At 49.7% G+C, this 21,739-nt stretch overlaps 1 protein-coding gene across 3 annotated transcripts; it reads left to right on the top strand.

Annotated features, from left to right (window-relative positions):
• The first annotated feature begins 6,742 nt into the window (after positions 1-6,742).
• On the top strand, positions 6,743-21,099 carry Kcna2 (potassium voltage-gated channel subfamily A member 2). 3 transcript variants are annotated; one of them, XM_058586312.1, is made up of 3 exons: positions 6,743-6,900; positions 9,089-9,420; positions 9,863-21,099. In XM_058586312.1, the coding sequence occupies exon 3, from the start codon at positions 10,026-10,028 to the stop codon at positions 11,523-11,525; it is 1,500 nt and encodes a 499-aa protein (XP_058442295.1). In that variant the 5' UTR covers positions 6,743-6,900; positions 9,089-9,420; positions 9,863-10,025; the 3' UTR covers positions 11,526-21,099. The 3 variants fall into 3 exon arrangements, with proteins under 3 accessions (XP_058442295.1, XP_058442294.1, XP_046323124.1); XM_058586311.1 differs by lacking the exon at positions 6,743-6,900 and adding an exon at positions 7,422-7,541; XM_046467168.2 differs by lacking the exon at positions 6,743-6,900 and adding an exon at positions 7,835-8,545.
• Positions 21,100-21,739: the final 640 nt, after the last annotated feature.

A 21,739-nucleotide genomic window follows, 5' to 3' on the forward strand; every position in this document is an offset into this window, starting at 1 on the left:
CACTCTATGACCTAACTCTGGGGTCCTGCCTTTCATAGAGACCCAACCTCTGTTTATTTCCTAAAAGCTCACAGATCTTAAAAAGGGTGCAGCTGGAGGGGAAAGGAAGTGGTGTGCAATCCACTGTGAAATTGCTCCACTGTCTGACCTTCAGCCCATGCCACCGTTGCCCCAGTGACCCCATTATGCTGCCCCAACAATCATGACCTTGACCATGACCCTGACCTTCCCAAGAGGGAAGGCTGGATGATGATGCTGCGTGCTCAGCCATCATCATCCCAGAAATCAAAGCCTGGGGATGGGACTGCAGACACTCCTGCCTCTTCAGGGAGACTTGGGGATCTGTGAATTGGTGAAGCCCTGGCCAAGAGGTCAGAGAAGAGAAGAAGCCCTTTGGAGAATGCAAGACTTAAATCTTGGTTCTTACTAGGCCCAGAAACCATGAGGAACCCTTCCCCATGTCCTCAAGGTGGGAAGAAATTCAGTTTTCTCTTTTTCTGCATTGATATGACAATGCTTTCCCCTTCTGTCATCTCCATTGCTGCTTCCTTTTGGCGCTTCCCTGCACCTCTCCCACATGGCCACTGGGTGGCAGTGTGGGATGATGCTGGAATTTCAGGTGCACAGCAGGCAGTGAGTGCCAAGAGTAGGGGAGAGCTTGAGGCTCTCCATCAGGTGCCTTCTGACCGCATCCCTCCTCCTAGCTGTCCCTCTTGTTCCCAGGCTCTCTCCCACTCCTAGATCATCTTCAATCCACTTTTCTAGGTGTACCTTGGCTCTGCAACACCGGAAGGTTGCCAAGATGTCTCAGCCTCCTTCTCCATTCTCTACCTTTTCCCTGTCCCTGCTTCAAAGATAGGTCAGAGAGGCTGAGTGTCCCCAGAACCCTAGATCCACGTTCCCCAGACAAGACCTGCTGCCTCCTTCCATTCAGCAAGCACTTGTTATCTGATAACACCTCTATCCTGTCTTTCATATGGCCCCCACTACCCCCTTCACATTATGGGGAGGGCATTCCCAAGCTCTGAGTGGTAATCAGGCCCTGTCCTTAGAGTCTCCTTTGGCAGAGGGTCTTGCTCCACTAAATGTAAAGCCAGTTGCTATCTTCTTGCCTTACCCCACCCCTTTCTTCAGCTCAGGCCTGTTTCCTCCCTGCAGGGCCTCAGAACTGAAGCTCCCCTGAGCTCCCTTAGCACAACCCTTGGTAGAACTCAGGAGAACATCATTAAGATGCGCTGAGCATTAGGTTTGCACTGTTTTGAATTTTTACAACACTCATTTTCAAAGTGATCCGGCATCTCCAAAAATCCTTCCTCCCACTAAGAAAAAAAAAAAAACAGGCTGCGAGCTGCGATGGAGAATTGCTAACGTGGGGCTCATAGAGGCCTCAAATCCCGGCTCTGCCTATTGCTAGAACCATGTGACCTTGAGCAGGTCACACAACCTCTCTCAGTCTCAATTTCTTTAAGGAGAACAGTTACAGTAGAGAGAAAAAAAAAGGGTGCTAATGGAGATTAAGTGAGGTATGCTCATTGAAAGTTTGGGGCTCCCCACTAGGAGAGCAAGTGAAGTTAAAGAACTAATCATAGAGCAAGAAAAGGTCAGATAACATCACGAAGCCCAGGTTTCCTATTTTACAGATCAGGAAAATGAGGCCCAAAGAGGGGAAGTGACTTACCCAAGGTCACACACCTCACAGTCCCCTAGGTAGTAGCAGAGTTGGGGTTGACCCTGCGGCAACTCAAGTGTTCTTCAGAAGCAGGAGCCTTCCAGAGACATCACGTCTAGGGGCTACATGGAGAGGGGAGATGGTTACACTGTGGAGCAGAGTTCGGGCATTTGCTGGAGTCTGCCATGACAGCTGCTCTGTGCCTGGCTTGGACCAGACCTGAGGATGCAAATCCAGAAGAGTTGGCCTTGCCCTTAGGGTGCTCCCCACTAGTAGAAGACAGCATGGGATTGAGAAGGGCCCCAAGAGACTTGGTGTGGTGAGTCTGGGTCCCAGGCATAGAGTAAGTGGATGGAAACCAGAAAAAGGCCCAGAAAGATTGCCTAGAAGATGCGCCTTGAGCTGAGTGTCAGAAGTCAATGGGCAATGGGGAGGAGGAGAACAGAGCATTCCACTGAAGCCAAAGCCGAAAGACCTGGAAGCTCGGGGGGGGGGGGGGGGGTTGCTAGTTTGTTTGTTTTTGTGGTGGTGGTTGTTGTTGACTGAAGATATGATTTATTGATTTTTAATAAACATCTATATGGAATTCTACAGTATGAATATGCATGAGTTCAGGTTTCTTGAGCTCTTCCGGCAGGTCACTGGGATCAGCATCCTGTGCACATTATCTTTTCGTCCTCAGAGCAGGAGTTTGGCAAGATGATTCCCATTTGAAAGTTTAGAACCTGAGGCTCAGAGAGGAAATAGCCCCCTATGAGAAGATGATGAGCGGAAGAGGCAGGAATCCACCCCAGGCCTCTCTCACTTCAAGTTTTAGTCTCATCTGCCAGGTTGAAGCCTGTTAGAGCTCTCAAGGCCGTTCAGTGTAGACCAGTATAAACTTCTAGAGTGGGGACCAGGGGAGGGCAGGGGACAATCAGACCACAAGAGGCTTTGTTTATTTTTTAGGAAATGTAGTTTGATCCCAGCAATAGGAGCCAAAGAGGAGTAAAGGGGAGGACATGATCTAATTTGCATTTTAGAAAGATTGCTGTAGCAACGGGGGGAGAAGAGGCCAGAGAGGAGCTAATTTGAAGGCAGGCTACAGTAAAGGCCACGGCCAGGCCGCAAGGGCCCAGATCAAGCCTGCTGGTAGCTTCTGTGGAGCAGCAGAAGAGGGAAAGGAAATCAGAGAGCACCATGAAGAGACCAAGTGGTTGGCTAGATGTGCAGGGTATCAAGGTGAAGGAGGAAGATGAGAGAGAAATCCTGGGGCTGTGGTCTGAGCAGCTGGGAGGATGGTAGTGTCTCTCACAGCACAAGGAAGTAGGGCCGAAGAGATTCCTGTGCAGGAGACAGAGGACCCAGGCAGCCAGCTGGCCATGGAAAGGGCTGGGAAACAGCCGAGCTGCCTGCAACAGGTCAGGAGACATTCGCTCTGGACTTTGTCCTGCCTCAGTCCGATGGACACGAGATGGGGCGGTTACCACTGTGAGCAACTGGGAGTCCATATTGACGGGAGCCATTCGGGGGCTATTGTGCAACCTGAACCCTCTGGTTAGGGTCTGAAGGCCAGAACCTATAGAGTTGCCTTCCCCAACCTCCTGCCACCCTGGCAGCTCATGTGGGCCACCCCAGCCTCAGAACGAACCTTGAATCAGAAAAGCCAGGGGACAGTGACTTGTCAGGCAGCTGAAGTCACAGGTGGCCCGAGGGGAGGTGACCGGAACACAGAAGGCATCTGCCACAACAGCTCATCGCAAAACACCCGACTTCTGTTCCCAGTGGAGAAGACGGTGGCAAAGCTCGGAGAACAGTGCCACCAGGGGCTGGCCTTAGTGTTCAGATAGCCTGGGCCCTGCTTCAGGTGCTCGGCCTTCCAGCCACAAAGTAAAAATGTACCGATGAGGAAATGATCAGAGAGTTCAAACACGGCAGGCCTGGGATCAGGCCCTAGACCTGCCGGAACCCACTGCTCTCTGACTGCTGTGCTATTTATTAGCCCAGGCAAGAGCCTGGGGGTCAGTGTAGAAGGAGGGAACCCAATTGTGGGACAATAGACAACAGAGGGACTGACCCAGAGCAGCAGTCCAAGTGTGCAGAAGGGCCTGCCCTCTTCAGCCATCCCTCAACAGACTCTTGTATTTGGCCAGTATTTCCAGGAGTGGAATGAGTGAGTAGCCGACTCAGGACCGGAGCCAAGGGTCAGGTTCCACACCAGAGCCCCTGGAGGCAGCAGGAGTTAATCTAGAAAGCTTCCTGAAGGAGGCCAACCTGGACATCTGAGTTAAGTAGCAGATTTCTGAGGTCAGTGAGGAGCCAGAATGGTGCCCATTCCACGTCCAAGAGAAGTGCTCCAATGTCAGGAGCAATGCACACTGGCAGGGTCTGACCACCACAGTAGCAACTGACAAGGTGGTCTTCCCAGCGTTTGGCTCACACCTCCTGGGGTTTTTGCTTCTTCAGGCATATGTATGTGCATTATTATCCTCTTTGATCCTAACAAATGAGATTTGAAATAATGTAGCAATGAATTTTAGTTTCCATCCTTTTTTCCTTCTTTGCACCTTATGAGCAAGGGGTGTGGGTGGAAAGAATGTAATCCTTTCTAATTCACAAGTGAACTGCTGCATAGAGAGGTCTAGTGAATATCCTTGGGTCACACAGCTCAGCATGCTAAAACTAAAACACAGCACACAATCCTAATCAGATGGCTGTGCCTTGTACTTCCCTTTCATCTGGATAAGTGGTACTAAGCCCAGGGCTTACAAATTTGAGAAGCACTGAAAGAGCTACTCTGGGAACCAGTCCAGAGCAGACTTTGGGGCCAGAATCTTGCACGGCTACCTTGAGTCCCTGAGTTAATGTGTAAACAGCTTAAGTACCAACACCAGTACTACCCCCCTTCTAAAACAGGCCTCCTGATAAGCTGGACTCTCTTCAGTAGATCCACGTAGATGTGCCCTGGGAGTCTTTGAGATCTTCTGGACTGAATTCATGTTCCGGGGACCAGGAATTTAGCCAGAGGCCTGACACTCAACTAGAATGGCATGGTGACTTGCAGTGTCACACAATCTTAAATTTGGTCCCAACCTCACCAGTTAGCAGCTAATTGTGAGTGCATGTGTGTACACACACACACACCATCATAACCTATTATTTTTTTCCATATTTTTGTTGGTGCATTGTAATTGTACATAATGGTAGGATTCATTGTTCCATATTCATACATGCACACAATCAATATCACGCCCCAGTATATCCCTTTCCCTCCCCTGTTCGCTCCACTGGCTCCCTTTCCTCTACTCTGCTGACCTCCCTTAGATCTTCATGCCAGTCCTCCCCAACTTCCTTTTCCTTTTTCCTCTCTCGCTTCCATATATGAGAGAAAACATATGACCCTTGACTTTCTGAGATAAGCTCTTCTTTTAAATAACTGCCCACCACTCACTGCGGTGGGCACCACAGCCCTTCCCTCCACTGAAGGAAACCTTCCCCAAGCAGGAAACCAAACCAAAGGGGAAGGGAGTGGTTTTTTGTTTTTTTGTTTTTTGGTTTTTTGGTTTTTTTTTGTTTTTTGTTTTTTTTTTGGGGGGGGGTCTCCCTGCCCTAGGGAAAAGATCAAGTGACTCTATTTTTTAAAGCCAAAAATAGGAAATGGTGACCTCTATAGGATTGGAAAGGTAGTGCAGGGATTGAACACCTGCTAGCTTAGCCCACCAATGAAGCCAGCTGACTGTCCACTCCTTATAATTAGTTTAATCCTTAAAAGCTACCCTGTGAAGTAGCTTTGCTCTCTCATTGGACAGATGAGGAAGCTGAAGCTCAGAGAGTTTCAATAACTTGCTCAAGTTCTCATAGCTAGCAAGTGTCAATGCTGAGCAGGGGCTTACCATTTCACTGCCATTTTTTTGTGCTGCCATAGAAAGAAACTGGAAGAGGTACCTTTAAGGGAAGGAGCCTGAAATGCTCCTAAACAACTGTTATTGTGGTCCTTTTCTTCCCCTCCTTATTCCCCACCCCCCTCCCATCACTCCTTTTTCCTTTTCCTTCTTCTTCTGTTAACTTCTTTTTCATTGTCATTCACACTTAGGTCAGACTTAGAAGGGAAAGAGAGGATAACGTCCCCCTAAGGCTAGTTAGGAGGTAGTAACAGGGGCCAAAATAAGATGCCAAAGAAAGAGATGAAAATACCTGATTCAAGTCTTAAGAGTCTAGACTTATTGGCCTTGGACAGGTTACATCCCCTCTCTCTGGCTCAGTTTCCTCTCCTATGAAATGGTAATGATGTAGACACCATGTCATAGAGTCACGAGGATTCAGTGTTGCGCTAGGTTAGAGGTGCTTACCATATGGTCACCACATGTCAAAAATTAGAACGATTATCAATTCTCCCTCATAGGCTTTTCTCTGTCCACATCTTCCGTTTTAACAAAGGCAAAGAAAATATATAGGCATGATCAGATGTATAAAACGATTGTAGTTTAATGGAGATGAGAACCCAGAGTGGCAAGGAGAAAGAGCCCCTCAGCGCTGGTCAGGAGAGGTTTCCAGGAGTGCAACTCTAGGTAGAACCTCAGTCTAAATCTCATAGACTACCTAGGTGAAACGCCAGAATCCCACTTAGCCTGACATTATAGGTTCTCAGAGCTTCCATCATGGGGTGCAGGAAATTCTGTGAGCAGGGAGGAGCCAGCAGGAGTCTTCTCCATATTAAAGCCCCTCTGTACCCAGAGTTCTGTGTCTACTGTGGTCTTATCTCCAGGAAACTTTGTTTGGTACACCTGCCTGCATGATTCTTATAGGGATCTAGAGAACAGAACTAGCAAAGGCTTGAGCCTTTCATATGGCTTCCAAAAGCAACCTGGACCTCCTGGTATCCCACATCTAAACAAAGAGCGGACTGGGCTCCTTATGCACATTCTCCTAAAAGTAAAGGACTTCCCCCTATGCTGCGCTCCGGAATCCTCGGAGCTGCACCCCCAAGTTCAGAACCCCATTGACCAGCTAGTTTTGCCAGATCTGCGAAAAGGTCCAGTAGCTGGCCCTTCCCAAGGGCAACTGCGTGTTCCCCTGTCTTTCTTGGCCAAGGTCCTGCGGGGAAGGAGTTGGAGAAGCAAGATAGCCAGCCCTGCAGTGATCCCTATTCCTGCGGCTCCTCCCGGTGGGGGCAAACACAGCAGCGAGTTTCTGCCACACTGCAGCCCGGCCCGCACCTGCTGCATTCCCCTGAGAAGCCAAATCTTCGCTGGGTAAGAGCAAGATGGGACGCAGAGCTGGGAAAGGGGGGACACGGGAGGAAGAGGACAAGGAGGGGGTCTAGGGTCTGCAGATGCTCTCTGGCAGCGTGGTAATAATAGCAACACGTCTCCCGCGGGGCTGGATCCCGCTTCGGGCCTGGGATAGCTGCTATTGATTGTTTCCTCTTTGCCTACTTCATTATGTTGGCAAGAGCCTCTCCTGAGCACTCCTCAACTTGTGCTCCTTCCATCTCTCTGGGCCCCGGCAACACTCAACTGAGTTCTGCAACGGGGTTCTGGTTAGTAAGTTGGGCTACACCAAAGAATGGGGTGTTTTCCTGGTGGGGTGGGGGTCGAGGCCAGGGGATTCAACTGGACGGCCAGCGAGCTGGTGGGGGCGAGCAGTGCGCCTGCTGGCTCTGGCCCCCACCGGGCCCTTTAATTCGAGTTCGCTGCCGGGCCAGGTGCGGCGCTGCGTGGCGCGGTGCGGCGCGGTGCGGCTGCGGGCGGCGGCCGGGCGCTCCTTACGCGCCGCCCGCGGGACTGCAGAACCGGCTCCCGGCTGGCCGCCCGCACCCCGCCGCCGCCGCCTCTCGTGCCGGGGTCCTGCCGACGCTGGCCGTCACTGAGAAACATGGAGACTCCGGTGCCAGGTCGGAAGGGTAGATCAGTGTCGGGATATTGGCCTGAGTGGTACCTCCCCTGCCCAGCTGCGGCACCCAGAAGGGTTGCAGGGCACCCGGCGGCGCAGCCTGCAGCGCTGCGGGGTCGGGCTGGTCCCCGGGAGGGTGAGCCGGTGCCAACCCCGGATATCTGCCAGTCGTGTCCTAGCCCCGGGCGGGCCAGGGGGATTGCGCCCCGCAGGAGTAGAGTGCATGGAATGGGCTCGGGGACCCTCTGTGGTTGCGTGGCGTGGCGCGGGGCGGAGGGCGCAGAGAGGAGCTGGCGGGTGATGGGAAGTGCAGCCGACAGCATAACCATGTCTGGTAAATAGCGCGGGTTGGTAGGACTGGGTCTGGCACGAGATAAAAACGGCTTCACTGCAGAGAGGGTCTTTTCCCCCTTTGCAGGGGCCGTGGGCTACCGGGAACCCCCGTGCTTTGGATCAGGCTGGGATCTGGGACAGCAGCCTGGTGCAGCCTACTCCCCACCCCCAGAGTTCAATCTCCTGTTTTTTCGGATGGAGGTGGAGCCTCGGTGGTCCCTCCGCTGAACCTGGCAGGGGGGAAAGCCGGGCTGCATTCGGGCCGGCAGCCGGAGCTAACCACACCAGGCAGGAAGGGGTTAAGGTGGCGCTCTCGCTCGCGGCCAGCTGGAAGGTCTGGTAGCCGGCTCTGAGCAGTGCAGGGAGCGCGCCCCGCGGAATCCCGGCTGGGGCCCGGGGCGATGGGGAGAGGGCCCAGACCCCTCCCCGCCCTGGGGCCGGCGGGATTGGGTCGGCAGGGGGCCAGGCCGGAAGCCAGCCTTCTCCAGGCTCCCCATCTCACGGCTGCCAAGCCGCCTAGCAGCCAAGCAGGCTGAGCGTTTGTTCAGCGCTCCCTGCCGAGGAGATGTAAGGGATTTTCTCTTGGGGAGAAATCAGTGGTCGAGCGCCTGGCCAGCTCAAATGCCACCCGGCCCAGAGGGAGGTCTACGGCCCAGGGATCCCGGAGGGAGAGTAAGTTCAGCGACTAGGCCATCCGGATTTCTACATGGGTGACCTTGCTGCGTGTGGGGTCTCCCTGGATGAGCTCTGAATGAGTGCGCGGGTTGGGAAGGGGGTGGGGTGCTTCTTCTGCCAGGACACGGTTGAGGTCAGAGCTTGTAGTCAGACTGCGGAGAGGAAGTCCTCCCCTTGAGAGATGTGTGTCCTGACATGGGGTAGGGGTGGGGGGTGCTTTGCCGGAGTCGCTCGTTATGGCAGCTGGAAACGAGGGGTCTGGATTAGCTTGGAGAGGCCTCTGGAGAAGGCAGCCCCGTCAAGCCTGAAGGCTTGTTCCCTGGGGGGGGGGGGGGGGGGAAACGTGTTTCCAGCTGATGGGAAGAAAACCTGCCCAGAAGAGGCTGGGAAGCTAAGGGGTAGTTCTCAGCCATGAACAGCCAAAATGAAAGGTTGTCACGGGGCTTGTCACCTGCAGTGAGGGGAGCTGCCCAAGCCCTCCTAAATCTTGGTACCAGCTGCCCCAAAGCCACGGTTCCACCTTGCTGCTCTGTTTTCCAGGCAACGTCACACCTCCTGAGGACAGCCAGGAGGACTCCGGCTTTTGCTGAGCTGTGCATCTTACCTCCTTCTTTCCAAAGGCTCCAGACCTGCTGTTCTCAAGTCCTGTATGCCCCTGGCCAGGCACCCCACTGCCCTTGCAGCCCAGTCCAGCCCTAGAGCTCACCTCCAGGACCTGGAGCCTGCCCTCCTGCCCAGAATGACTCACCATTATTTCTAGCTCAAGTGAGAAGACGTGATGGGGAGTTGGGCTGCCTGTTTGTGGATCGAGGATTCCTACAGCATCTGATCTGCTTCACAAGGAAGAGAGCCAGAGGTTCCTGCCTGGCCAGGTAAATCAATCTATCATTTAATAACAGCCGTGTGTAAAATCATGGGGTGGGATCAGTGAAGAAGGACTAGGTCCAAGATTCCAGGGTGCAGGTATATGTGAGACATCAGTGCCCTTCCTGGGGCAGGGGTCCCTTCCAGCCTCCTAGTTGGGTTTTATACCCCAGGATGCTGTGTGGTACAGAGGGGGACTGTCTCAGCCCTCCCCAGTGCAAGGCATTCCAGAGCTTCCTTGAGAGATTCCTCCCTGCTTCTTCTGGCCCCAGCCAAGTTACAAGGTGAAAGTAATTCTGCTGTTTGGTGGTGGTGGTGATGGTGGTGGTGGCGGTAGTAGTTGTCATGTTTCTGGACTCTTGGCTGAGAGATGGGAGACAGCAAGCAGCAACCCAGGTAGGGTTGCCAGTGCTGGTTGGTCTCATGTCCTTAACTGCCTCTGTCTTTCAGCCGAGCGAGGCTGCCTCTCCAGCTCTCGGAGAGCTTGGGGGGCTCTCCTGCAGGAGCTCAAGCTAATGCTTCTGTGTTTCCTGGGGCCGTTAGCAGCACCCTGAGCCCCCTGCCACCAGGCAGCTGGAAGGCATAGCGCGAGGCGCTCCTCTCAGTCCCAATTATGACAGTGGCCACTGGAGACCCAGCAGATGAGGCTGCTGCCCTCCCTGGGCACCCACAGGACACCTATGACCCAGAAGCAGACCACGAATGCTGCGAGAGGGTGGTGATCAACATCTCAGGACTGCGGTTTGAGACCCAGCTAAAGACCTTAGCCCAGTTTCCAGAGACCCTCTTAGGGGACCCTAAGAAGCGGATGAGGTACTTTGATCCCCTCCGAAACGAGTACTTCTTCGATCGCAACCGCCCTAGCTTTGATGCCATCTTGTACTACTACCAGTCTGGGGGCCGGCTGAGGCGACCTGTGAATGTGCCCTTAGATATATTTTCGGAAGAAATCCGGTTTTATGAACTGGGAGAAGAAGCAATGGAGATGTTTCGGGAGGATGAAGGCTACATCAAGGAGGAAGAACGTCCTCTGCCTGAAAATGAGTTCCAAAGACAGGTGTGGCTTCTCTTTGAATACCCAGAGAGCTCAGGGCCTGCCAGGATTATAGCCATTGTGTCTGTTATGGTGATTCTGATCTCGATCGTCAGCTTCTGTCTGGAAACACTGCCCATCTTCCGAGATGAGAATGAAGACATGCATGGTGGTGGGGTGACCTTCCATACCTACTCCAACAGCACCATCGGGTACCAGCAGTCCACCTCCTTCACCGACCCTTTCTTCATTGTGGAGACTCTCTGCATCATCTGGTTCTCCTTCGAATTTTTGGTGAGGTTCTTTGCCTGTCCGAGCAAAGCTGGTTTCTTCACCAACATCATGAACATCATTGACATTGTGGCCATCATCCCCTACTTCATCACTCTGGGGACAGAGCTGGCTGAGAAGCCAGAGGATGCCCAGCAGGGCCAGCAGGCCATGTCACTGGCCATCCTCCGTGTCATCCGCTTGGTAAGAGTCTTTAGGATTTTCAAGTTGTCCAGACACTCCAAAGGTCTCCAGATTCTAGGTCAGACCCTCAAAGCCAGCATGAGAGAATTGGGCCTCCTGATATTCTTCCTCTTCATTGGGGTCATTCTTTTCTCTAGTGCTGTCTATTTTGCAGAAGCCGATGAGCGAGATTCCCAGTTCCCCAGCATCCCCGATGCCTTCTGGTGGGCAGTCGTCTCCATGACAACTGTAGGCTATGGAGACATGGTTCCAACTACCATTGGGGGAAAGATAGTGGGTTCCCTGTGTGCAATTGCAGGTGTGTTAACCATTGCCTTACCGGTCCCTGTCATAGTGTCTAATTTCAACTACTTCTACCACCGGGAGACAGAGGGAGAGGAGCAGGCCCAGTACTTACAAGTGACAAGCTGCCCAAAGATTCCATCCTCCCCTGACCTAAAGAAAAGTAGAAGTGCCTCTACTATTAGTAAGTCGGATTACATGGAGATCCAGGAGGGAGTAAACAACAGTAATGAGGACTTTAGAGAGGAAAACTTGAAAACAGCCAACTGCACCTTGGCTAACACAAACTATGTGAATATTACCAAAATGTTAACTGATGTCTGATTGAAACCCATTAACATACTCGCAGCTCAATGGAACTAATGCAGATGTTGCATAATAGCCTGCATTGTAGTCAGTGTGTTCTACAGTGTGCATCTGGTTCTGCATGGAAAGCAATAGTCGTGCAAGTGACTTTTGACCTTTTGATTTTTGATTTAGAATGCAGAATATCTATCACAGCTTTCATGCAAATCTTCATCACCGGCTTCAGGGTTTGGGTTTCCAAAGATGAGCGTCACCTATGGAGCCAGGATTTCAGAAAGTCACATTGAGGCCACTTCATATCTAATATACGACCCACCATATCAGCACTCCCTTTCCTTCCTAGTTAAATGCACACAACACCTGGGAGATGCACTCCCCTCCTCCCACCCTGTCACCCACTTGAGCCCACCTGCCCCTTCCCAGAGGAACAACCATCATGGCTTAGCTTTAAAGCTCTGGCGATTATTCGAAAGGTCATTCCCATTTTTGCATTGAAAAGAACACACGGTACTGTGTGTGTTGGAACTACTTTCTGTGTCACAACCTGGGGTTTGTGAATTGCAGTTGCCAAGTAGATGCTCCAGAGGCTTGTGTTTCATAACGAAAAAATGCTGCATTCTGCTTTTTCTCTGTAGATGTGAGGAAAGCCTGGGGGAGGGACAGTTAGCATGACCCAATGTGAGTTGTCAAGTTTCAACATTTGTTCCATTAGGGCCTGTGGGGCGAAGGTACCAAACCAAGGGACCTCTCAGCTTCAGATTTCACCATTTTGCAGACTTCAGGGTCACCAGAAATATGTCTGATTTCTTCGTTTACACTGGAGTTTGCAGACATCTGCTTTCCTAGTGATGTGGCCCAGCTACACTGACACTGCAGTGAAATTTACCAGTGATGCGATAGAACTGCATGGGTGTTCATTGCATGAATCTCAATATTTAAAACACAGGAGATAACCTATTTTCTTAGTAGCCTACACAGTATTCATATTTAGAGTATTAATAGCCTTGGGATGGTTTTGAACTAGGGGTTTTTTCCCATCAGAAGGCAAAAGTCCTCCATCAGAGGGGGGGGGGGGGGAATAGGCTATTGGGAATGGGGAACCAAAATATCTGGCCCTCCAGCCCACCCATCTCTGTTCTTTCAGTGGAAGAGCAGACCTCTGTCAAGCCAGAAGAATGAGCAGGGAAAGCAGTGTCTAAACACTCACACGACTGCACCTTAGGAATCAACCTAGTCATAGACATAACTGCACCAGGGCATCAGTCCTGAGGATAGGCAGGTCTGTGGATCCAGTGTATATAACTATATATTGGGTATTTCTCTCTCATGTGCTCCTCTACCTAGCTAGTTATAGGAAAAAAATGCATTTGAACATTGTATAAGCTTATGCAATATTTTTGACACAGGGCAATTTATGCATGTGTTTGACTATGTGCACTAGAGTATATATATATATATATATATATATATATATATATATATATATATATATACACACGTGTGTGTATATGATTGTATACACACACACACATATATATATATATTCATTCTCTGGAGTTCAGGTTCAGGAGTAAATCCATTGCTCAGTGGGTTGGTAAGAAGCCCATTGGGTTCACTGGTCTCATTGGTAACCCCACTGGGCCTGGGTTTGCTGCCATTGCCTCAGATACTCCAGTCTTCATGGATTCCTAGACGTTAGAATTGTCTTTCTGCCCTCCATGTGCTGCAGCTTCAGTTTCCCATGGCTGAAGCTTGTCTTACTGAGTGCACAAGGGCCCTAGGGCCCTCACAGCTCCAGCTGTCCTGGGCCAGACCCACCCCAGGCCTCCTCTGGATGGTCCGTCCTATTATCATCTCCATTCTCATCTTGCCCACCGTCCCCCTCCCAATTTGGTTTTCAGTATCATTTGGCTCTGCATCCATCACTTTCATGAACCCATCCCTAGAGAGCCAGTCTGGATCCCCTGCTTTGAAACAAAGAATAGGACTCCTAGGAACCAACTTCCATTGATTTGGACTTAAAGGGAGACCCTTCTATGTGGAAATTTCTAAAATCTAGGACCAAGGGTTATGATCCCTAGACAATCCAAAACTGTCATTTCAATCACCAGAATCAATTTTTCTCCCCCTTTAACTGGGAACCAGAGCTGATTTAAAAAAAAGAGAAAGAGAGAGAGAGAGAGAATCGATTAAAAAAAAATTGTCCCCCATCTTACCAAAACAGGTAAGGAATAAGTGATCACTGTATAGCCTAAAAATAGAGAGTAGATTAAGCCTGGGATTGGGGAGGGGATGGCTTTTGCCTCACCAGACTGGGTTTTTAGACTTTTTACACTGTGGCTTAAATTTCCCAAATGTAGCAAATCATGATGGTAGGCTGTCTAGTGGTGGCTCCTGCCCAGGTCTCACTGTTGGCTAGTTGGCACCTTCATTTGTCTTGGGGGGGTGGGGCACCAGCTCAGGGTGCTAGGCCCAGGGTGCTCATTAGTTCCTGGTCACCCACATCCCCAGGTATCTGCAGGGCATTTCATGCCCAGCACAAAGCCTCTGTGCGTCTCTTCCTCTCCTTCATGGGAGGTGGTGCTGAATTTCAGGACATGGGGTTGGAGGGACACAGACCTTTGGAAAATAGAAAATTAAAACAATCCACACTTGAGACCTATGTCAGATGGTAGATACCTTTCCATAGCATCCTTGGCTGGGGACTATAAAATGTCCAACACACATACATGCACATCTACCCCCAAAATGTTTATCCAGTGTTGCCACACACAAATACAAAACATGCAACCTACATGTGAAATACACACAGGCCAAATTCATATAAAAGGCAGACACAGAAGATTTATGGTTTTACCTAGAGGTGAAATATACACACTCAGTCTGGACATAGACTGTACTTACCAAAACATAGAACACCTCCAAGAAAACTACATACCCCAAGTACAAACACACAACCTGTAACTCAGATGCAAAATACACAAAACTACATGGACGCAGTGAATGTGCGTCAAAAAATACACAAACGATGCTTCACTATTATTTCTGTACACTCAGGGTGTACACACAATGCACGTATATTTACACTAGGCTTACAAAATACAGCACTCGTGCCCAAGAAGACGCAATAGACACGACATACAGACATGTACTCAGATCCATTGCTCTGCCCCCAGATCTATAAATTAATGGACACAAACAAAATAACACCTTTAATCACCTATTCCTAGCTCATATTAGTATCTCAGTTTTCTCCAAGGAGTCTTTTCCTCTCATCACTTCTCTCACCTGCAGATTTTAGTCCTGAAAAAGGAACCCCTGAGGTTTCAGGCAGAAAGATGGGCTACCACATCAAGCACAGGAATCTTGTGAACCTGTTCACCTTCCTCCCACCAGCACCCTAGGGTGTGGGGTGTGGAAGATCCCAGGATGGCCAGCAGCCTGATATGGACCTCCTTATCATGACCTTTCCCTCAAAACAAGTCCACCCCAACAGCCCAGCAGCTCAGGTTCCCCGCCTTCCATCATCTGAAATCCTCAGATTCGGCGCCATTCTTTTAAAAGCAGTGATGGCCCCTGGGTCCCAAACCACAGTAAAGATGTCCCTAACACACAGACCTTTTTGCCCCTCCATCCCCAGCAGCTTTGTGAGGGACCAGGTCAGAAAATTGAAGCTCTGTATAGACTTGCCTCACAAAATGAGCCACCCTTACTTCCTGTGGCATTTCACTTGCTCTTGGGCACAATTCCAATAAGGACAGTTCCTGATTGCCTTCTATGGGTGTTCAGTTCCAGGCCTGCCCCCCTCCTCCCCGCCAGGGCTCCCAGGGATGTCCTGCCTTCCATTCAATTTCTGTGCCTTCAGGAAATGGCAAACCAATTCAGCTTAAGTCAAACATGATTAAGGACATAAGCCTAAGGCCAAACAAGCAAATAACACACTGATTTAAATACTTTCTAAGCTTACCCACCATCTTGGATTACCTTGGAACTGGTTCCTCCAGTTGGTAGGACTAGGTGAGAGCTAAGTGAAGTTTGACAAAGGCTTCACCTGCAGTGGAATTAGGAGTTTCTGTGGGCCTGGGGATCAGGCACCATGGTCCCTCCTCCTGCACTCTGCACTCTCCCAGGTGTGACTCACCCTTCCCTCCTAAGGATGGTCACAGTTCACAGTCCCCATGAAGGAGGCAATAACGGCAGGAAATGGACACATGGGTCCTCCATGTGTGGTTTGGAGTCCCTCAGTGGGCCTTGTGCTTCCAAGCCAAGAAACCAGTTTTCCTTTTGTCTCTACCAGATGCCTCTGTGGGCTCAAACTTTCAAGCAAGTTGGGGTTTTCCAGAGACTGGAGAGAAAGAGGCCCAGGAAACATAGAAAGGTTTTCAGAAAAAAAAAAAAAAAAGGGAAACAACTCAGCTGGTCAAATTTCAAAGTAAACTTTTCAGGAGCCAATTTTTAATGAATGGATTAATTAAAATCGAATTAAGAAGCCAAAATCGAATTTAGTTGAACTTATGTTTCCTTTGCTCTCTTCCTTCCTTCCTTCCTCTCTGCTTGCCTCTAACCTGCTCAACAGGGCTTCTGAGGATGGCACAGCCATGTCACTGGGTGCCCATATGAGGAGGGCTTCAGGACTAGCTTGTCCTGCCTCCTCTGTCTGGATTTCTCCCTCCATTATAGTGGATTCTGGCCAACTTCCTCAGAGTAAGCTATAAAGTATCAGCGTCAACTCATGTTGAGAGAAGGCAGCACCCTCTGAAGACCCTCAGAGGTCTTCAGGTCCAGTGCTTTCCGTAGTAGTGGGAAAGAGAGGCAGAGGCCAACCTCCCCCAAAGGAAACTATAAGACAATGGCAAATTGTGTATGGGGGGGTGGCATCATTACCCCCTGTGGCAGGCAGGGAAGCACGGTACTTTGACTTGTTTACCCAGGAGAGAGAATGGTACTGCTGAGCCCTGGTCCCTAGGGCTCTCCTGGAACCCAATGTCATAACAACCTGCATGTGAGTGATGGCCAACCAGTCTGAGAGGGCCATAATGTCCAGGGTATTCCTTGGTTACACAATGGAGAGTCCCCCATCCTTGGTGAAGTGTCCATGGTCAGGTTTGACCTTAACCTTATTAACATCAATAGCCACACCACAAGCCAACCAGTAGGGAGTTGGATGTCGGGAGCTGTCTCAGCAGCCATTGAGACCATCGTGTGTACTCTCGAACTTGGTCCTTGTTGAGACCAACCCCATGTCCCCATGGAGTAGCGAGCAGGGACAGGTAGCAGTGGGGGATCCGGTACAAGCTGGGATGAGTCTGTTCCTCAAAGTAATCTAGTCCACTTTCCCCTTCTTTCTGTTTTCCTTTCCACCAAAGCTCAGTTCCATCTTTCATAGTTTGTACTTAAATATTCTTAAAAGAGGAAAAGTGCAATAAAATCAACAGTGACTGTTTCCTTTAGCAATAGCTCTTTCAAAAATCTTGCTCTCAGGACTGAAAAGTGATAGACAGTATCTGGATTATCAGATAAGGCCCTTGACTTCTGGGCATTGGTTCACATTCTCTGTAGTTCCTTCTTCCCACCTGTTCCCATGACTCCTGTCCTGAGATCTGACCCTCTGGAATGGACACAGATGCAGATGGGCGGCACACGCACGAAGGCCCGTGAGAAGGCATTCTTTGTCACTCTCTTTCCTGTGTGCATCTCTCTGTCTCCAGGTGTCTTTCTGTCCCTCTCTCCCTCTGCCTGCCCCTTCCTCCCCACTCTCACACAGCATCCTTGCCACCTCTCGGCCCTGAAACCTTGAGTTGAGTGACCTCATGCCAGCCCATCTTGTTGACTCCGGGTCAGTCTGGCAGGGTGTAATGGAAACCTGCAGGAAAGCGCTTACCAATAGATGAGAATAAAGCATCCTGAGCCATTACAGGAGATCATTTCCATGCACTAAAAGCCATTACTTGATCCTTTTGCTGCACCTCCTCTCCTCCCCAGGGAGAGGGATACTGAGGGAATGTGGCCCTGGAGATTTGCACCTGGAATCGGCAGCCTAGGCAGATTCAGAAATTGCCCTCTGACTCTCCTTCACAATCAGCTGACTTGCTCAACCACAGGGACTCCTTGAGAGCTTCAAAGGAAAGCAAGTTCTTGGCGTGGGTAGACGTCTATAGGCATTGAAGTTTGGGGTGGTTGGGTCATGACATTAGCGAGACGAAGACCCCACCACCCACTGCACAGATTTGCACACCTCTCCAGGGGCTTCAGAGGAGTCCTCTTTGCTGAAACATCTGTGAGGTTAAATATTCAGGCTGGACAATCCAGGGAAGGCTGGCAACCCCAGGGTCCCATTTCATTCTTCTTCGGTCTACCTTGCTCTATACACATGTGTACAACCAAACCTCAGTTAACCAACAGGGAAAAACTCAGGGAAGGGAATGTCCTGGTTGCTTTGCCATTCTGGTGATTTGAGTGGGAGTGGGAACACGTGGGGTTCAGCCTTTGTTATTGAAAAATAGTATTTCCTAAGTAGGTTAGTCTAACCTCTCCTGCCTTAGTAAGTAGAGCATTTGAAGATGACAGAAGACCTTGCCTGGCTCAGGGTCAACCTCCTAAACCTCAGTGCTCAGTGTATGGTGCACAGAAACGGAGACGAAGCCGACCAAAGAGACAGGCGAATGATGCTGGCTGTTGAGACAGATGTAGAAACGGGCTGTTGGGCACATCCAGGCTTATCAGATAATGACCTTGCTGTCCCTGGCCCCTTTCTACTGAAAGTATAGTAAGAAAACATAATTCTTGCCAATCAAGGTTTCAGTTGATTGGTCCTGAGTTATTAGAGGTTTTCCATATATACATATGTCTGTGTGTGTATATATGTATAGTATATGTATATATGTATGCCATTATTTCAAAAATTACACGAATATACATGAACCCATCCCCTAGTTTCACTAATGTGGAATAAATTTGGCAATCTAAGGAACGAATCGCATTTGTTTGACTTTTTTAAATGAACTTCCTTTGCATTCTTTCCATCTCTCCAGATCTACTCCTTTTCTGTTTAGGCAGTTCTTTAATTAAATAAATAAATAAAATAAAAAAGAACAGGCTCCAGGATCACCTCTTTCCTTTCCCTCCCAGGTGGCCGCCTGACTCAGGGATAAAAGGGGGAGTGTGATCTAAGGGCCCGGTGCTTTTTCGCCTTTATTCTGTCTGCCCTGGTTGGCTGTCACCTCCTCACTGAGGACCTGAAAAGTTATGCCAAACTTTTGTAGCCCTGGGGAAGTGGAAAGCTTAAAGATCTGGCAAAGGACTGATCTATTTAGCTTTCTCTGTGTCCGTAGTGGTGCCCTAGGTTTGAACGGTATGCATTGGGAAAGTAACATTTCAAATGAAGCATCAAAGATCCTCTCTGCCCTGTGGAAGGTGAGGTTTGTGGCAAATGATGGAACTATAAAAACTATCCTGTTGTTCCTTCTGACCAAATCTAGGTTGAGGGTGTGGGCATTAGAGCAACTGTAATTCAGTCACCTCTTTGGGGCTGAGCTGTGCATTATCACTTGATACAGCTAGGCTTGAGCAGATCATACTCTCTTTCCCCATCATGCCTGGCAGTGTGTTAGATTCATGGGGAAATCACATCTCTCCACCTCACCTCCTGCATTTGACTGTGCACTCTGCTTGGACGGGGGTAGGAAGGATTCCTCACCATTATCTGGAGCAATGGAGGTGGTGTAGGGATCACATCTGCTGCCATCTCCTCACACTTCCAGGAGCCCTTCAACCTGGTCAAGTCAGCCATGATCAGATAGTGGAAGCCCTTCACTGAGACTTCACATGACTGGCCGATGAGCTAGGGCACTTGATTATCCCGTCTGGATGGATAATCTTAGACGGTATGACCTTCAGTATGGAAACTAATATAACTTCTGTGCTCCTAAAATAGTCAGATGTGTTCCAGATGAGTTTGCAGCTGAGAAGTCCCTGCATCATTTCACTGACGGATGCACAGGGCAGGTAGGATTACATAATAATGTGGACAGCTGCTGCAACCTCTAGATAATTGAGGGCAGTGTAGATGTGGTTGTGTACTAGGACCTTTGGTAGCTACCCAGAGGACTTCGTGCTGTGTCTCTCAGTCCTTGTGAGAGGCCTCCGATCCCTGCCTATCTCCTTGAAAACAACTCCCTAGATGCTGGTGCCTTGTTTGGATGAGTGCATAAACACTTTGGATGCTGGAGAAAGCAAGAGGAGGAGCTGGAAGAAAAAGAATAGTGAAGGGTTCACCTTGCTACCAGACAACTTCCATGTCAGCTGCTGACATTTTTGCCTTTTGAGCTTATGAAGCATAGGGCAAGGACTTTAACCTGCCAGGTGGGGCTAGAAGGGAGCAAACCAGCTCTAGGCTAAGAACTGCAATTGAAAAGCAAGAGGAGAAGCCTGGCTGGCTTGGATGAGGGTGAGTCTCAGCTCCTGAGGGTTTGAACATGCTCTGTGCTTGCCCCAGTTCTGTCTTCACGTGGGATCCAGCGACCCAGTTTCCTTTTGTTGTCGTGCTTGGATGGTTCCTTCATTTGAAGGGCCCCAGGAAGCTGGAAAGTCCCATGATTGAGCTCTAGCCTGCTGAGCAAACAATGCCCTAGCCAAATTGGCCTCTTCCTGGGTTTCTGCATCCCTGCACCCCTCTCTTCACGGAGGGTAATCTTGGAATGGTCAGGATTAATGGTGCCAGCAATCAAGGAGGATTCTCTCATTTCCATTAGGGATATAGCTATAAAGCTCATGGGTGGGGGATGCTGTTTCCTTTTTCAGACCTGTGTGCTTATGCATCTCCTGTTTCTGGAGATGTGTGTGTGTGTGTGTGTGTGTGTGTGTGTATATATACACACACACACACATTTGTATGAAATGGCCGCTCATTTAAGCTCACGCAGCACACATTCTAATTAAGGTTTCCACTAGCTTCCTTGCATGACTCTGCAGCTGCCCTCCTGTGTCCTGTCTCTCGTAATTGCTAAAAACTTAAAGAGGAGAGGCAGACAAATAAGCCTCCATGGGATCAATAGGAGAAGGAACTCCAAGGCTAATGGCAAAGCTTCGTAAGGATGATGCCGAAAGGGAACTGGGGTATCCATGGTGATAAGAGACAGGGGACCAATGGGAGCTGAAGGCGGAGCAGAACTTGTGGGGAGGACTCATGGGAGTTGGGAGTCATTTAACTATTTGTTTGCTTCATGAAAATTTAGACACCAGCTGTAACTGCATTGCACAGGATGTATAGATATTATCATTCTTGCTGACATATTCTGGAAGCTTTCAGCCCCACCAATACTGCCCAGCCCAGGACTTCTGCAGCTGAGAGTTCCTGTGTCAGTAGGGTCTGATACTGTACATAGGTTATACATATATGTGTACATATGTGCCTCAATGAACATTGCCTGTCCACCAAATCATGGGTGTACATAGACTTCATAGAGCTCCACAGTCTTTTTGTAAATATTGACACAAGTAAATAAGTATATAAATATATATTATTGAGGATTTATTTTAACATCATTCTGTGTGAAATGAAAAATAAATAAATAAAATTTTTGACAGACATTGACAGTTTCTGCCTTCTTTCTTGCCTGCTTGGGTTGTCATCCCTATAAAATGCAAGTGTAGTTCCCTCTCCCTCATTTCAGTTTCTGTAGCCCTGAGAGCCCAGTCAGAGACCAGGGCAGGTCAAGACAGGGGGCTCAAAATGCATCCAGGGACATTGTGGCTGTGTGCCATCTGTCCTGGCCTGAGAGTCCTGTGCACCCAAAGCAGGGGCCGGTGAGTGAGTGGGTCAGTGGGGGTGTTTGAGATCTTCACCGGTACTCAGCACTTCTTGTGTCTCAGAGTGTGTGGGGAAGGGGGACTGGTATAGACAAGAGGCAGTCTGGGAGCCATTTAACTCCTGCTGCACCCACCCTTGCAGGTCCTGTTGTCCTCAAACCCACTCCCACTTCTGCCCATTACTGCTGGTGCCCGGAGTCTGACCCACCCAGGCTCTCAACTCCCAAGTGAGAATGTCTACCTTGGCCTCCCAAGAATGAGCCTGATTCTCCAGCTAGGCCAGATCCCTTCTATGGGTGTCTCCTGTGAGACATGGAATTCCTGCCTCCAAGGAGCTGGGGAGAGTTTTGTCTGTCCCTGACTATTTAGATCTTATTAGAGGTAAAGAAGGAATAAATGGGTGGAAGCTGAAACATCAGAGTTCC

This window comes from Marmota monax, unplaced genomic scaffold, assembly GCF_021218885.2.
Source record: "Marmota monax isolate L192 unplaced genomic scaffold, Marmota_monax_Labrador192_F-V1.1 WCK01_AAM20220418_F8-fsc00181, whole genome shotgun sequence".
NCBI classification, from domain to species: Eukaryota; Metazoa; Chordata; class Mammalia; order Rodentia; family Sciuridae; genus Marmota; species Marmota monax.

Coding starts and splice junctions, on each gene's coding strand:
- Kcna2 (XM_058586312.1), top strand. CDS start 10,026: ATGACAGTGGCCACTGGAGACCCAGCAGATGAGGCTGCTGCCCTCCCT.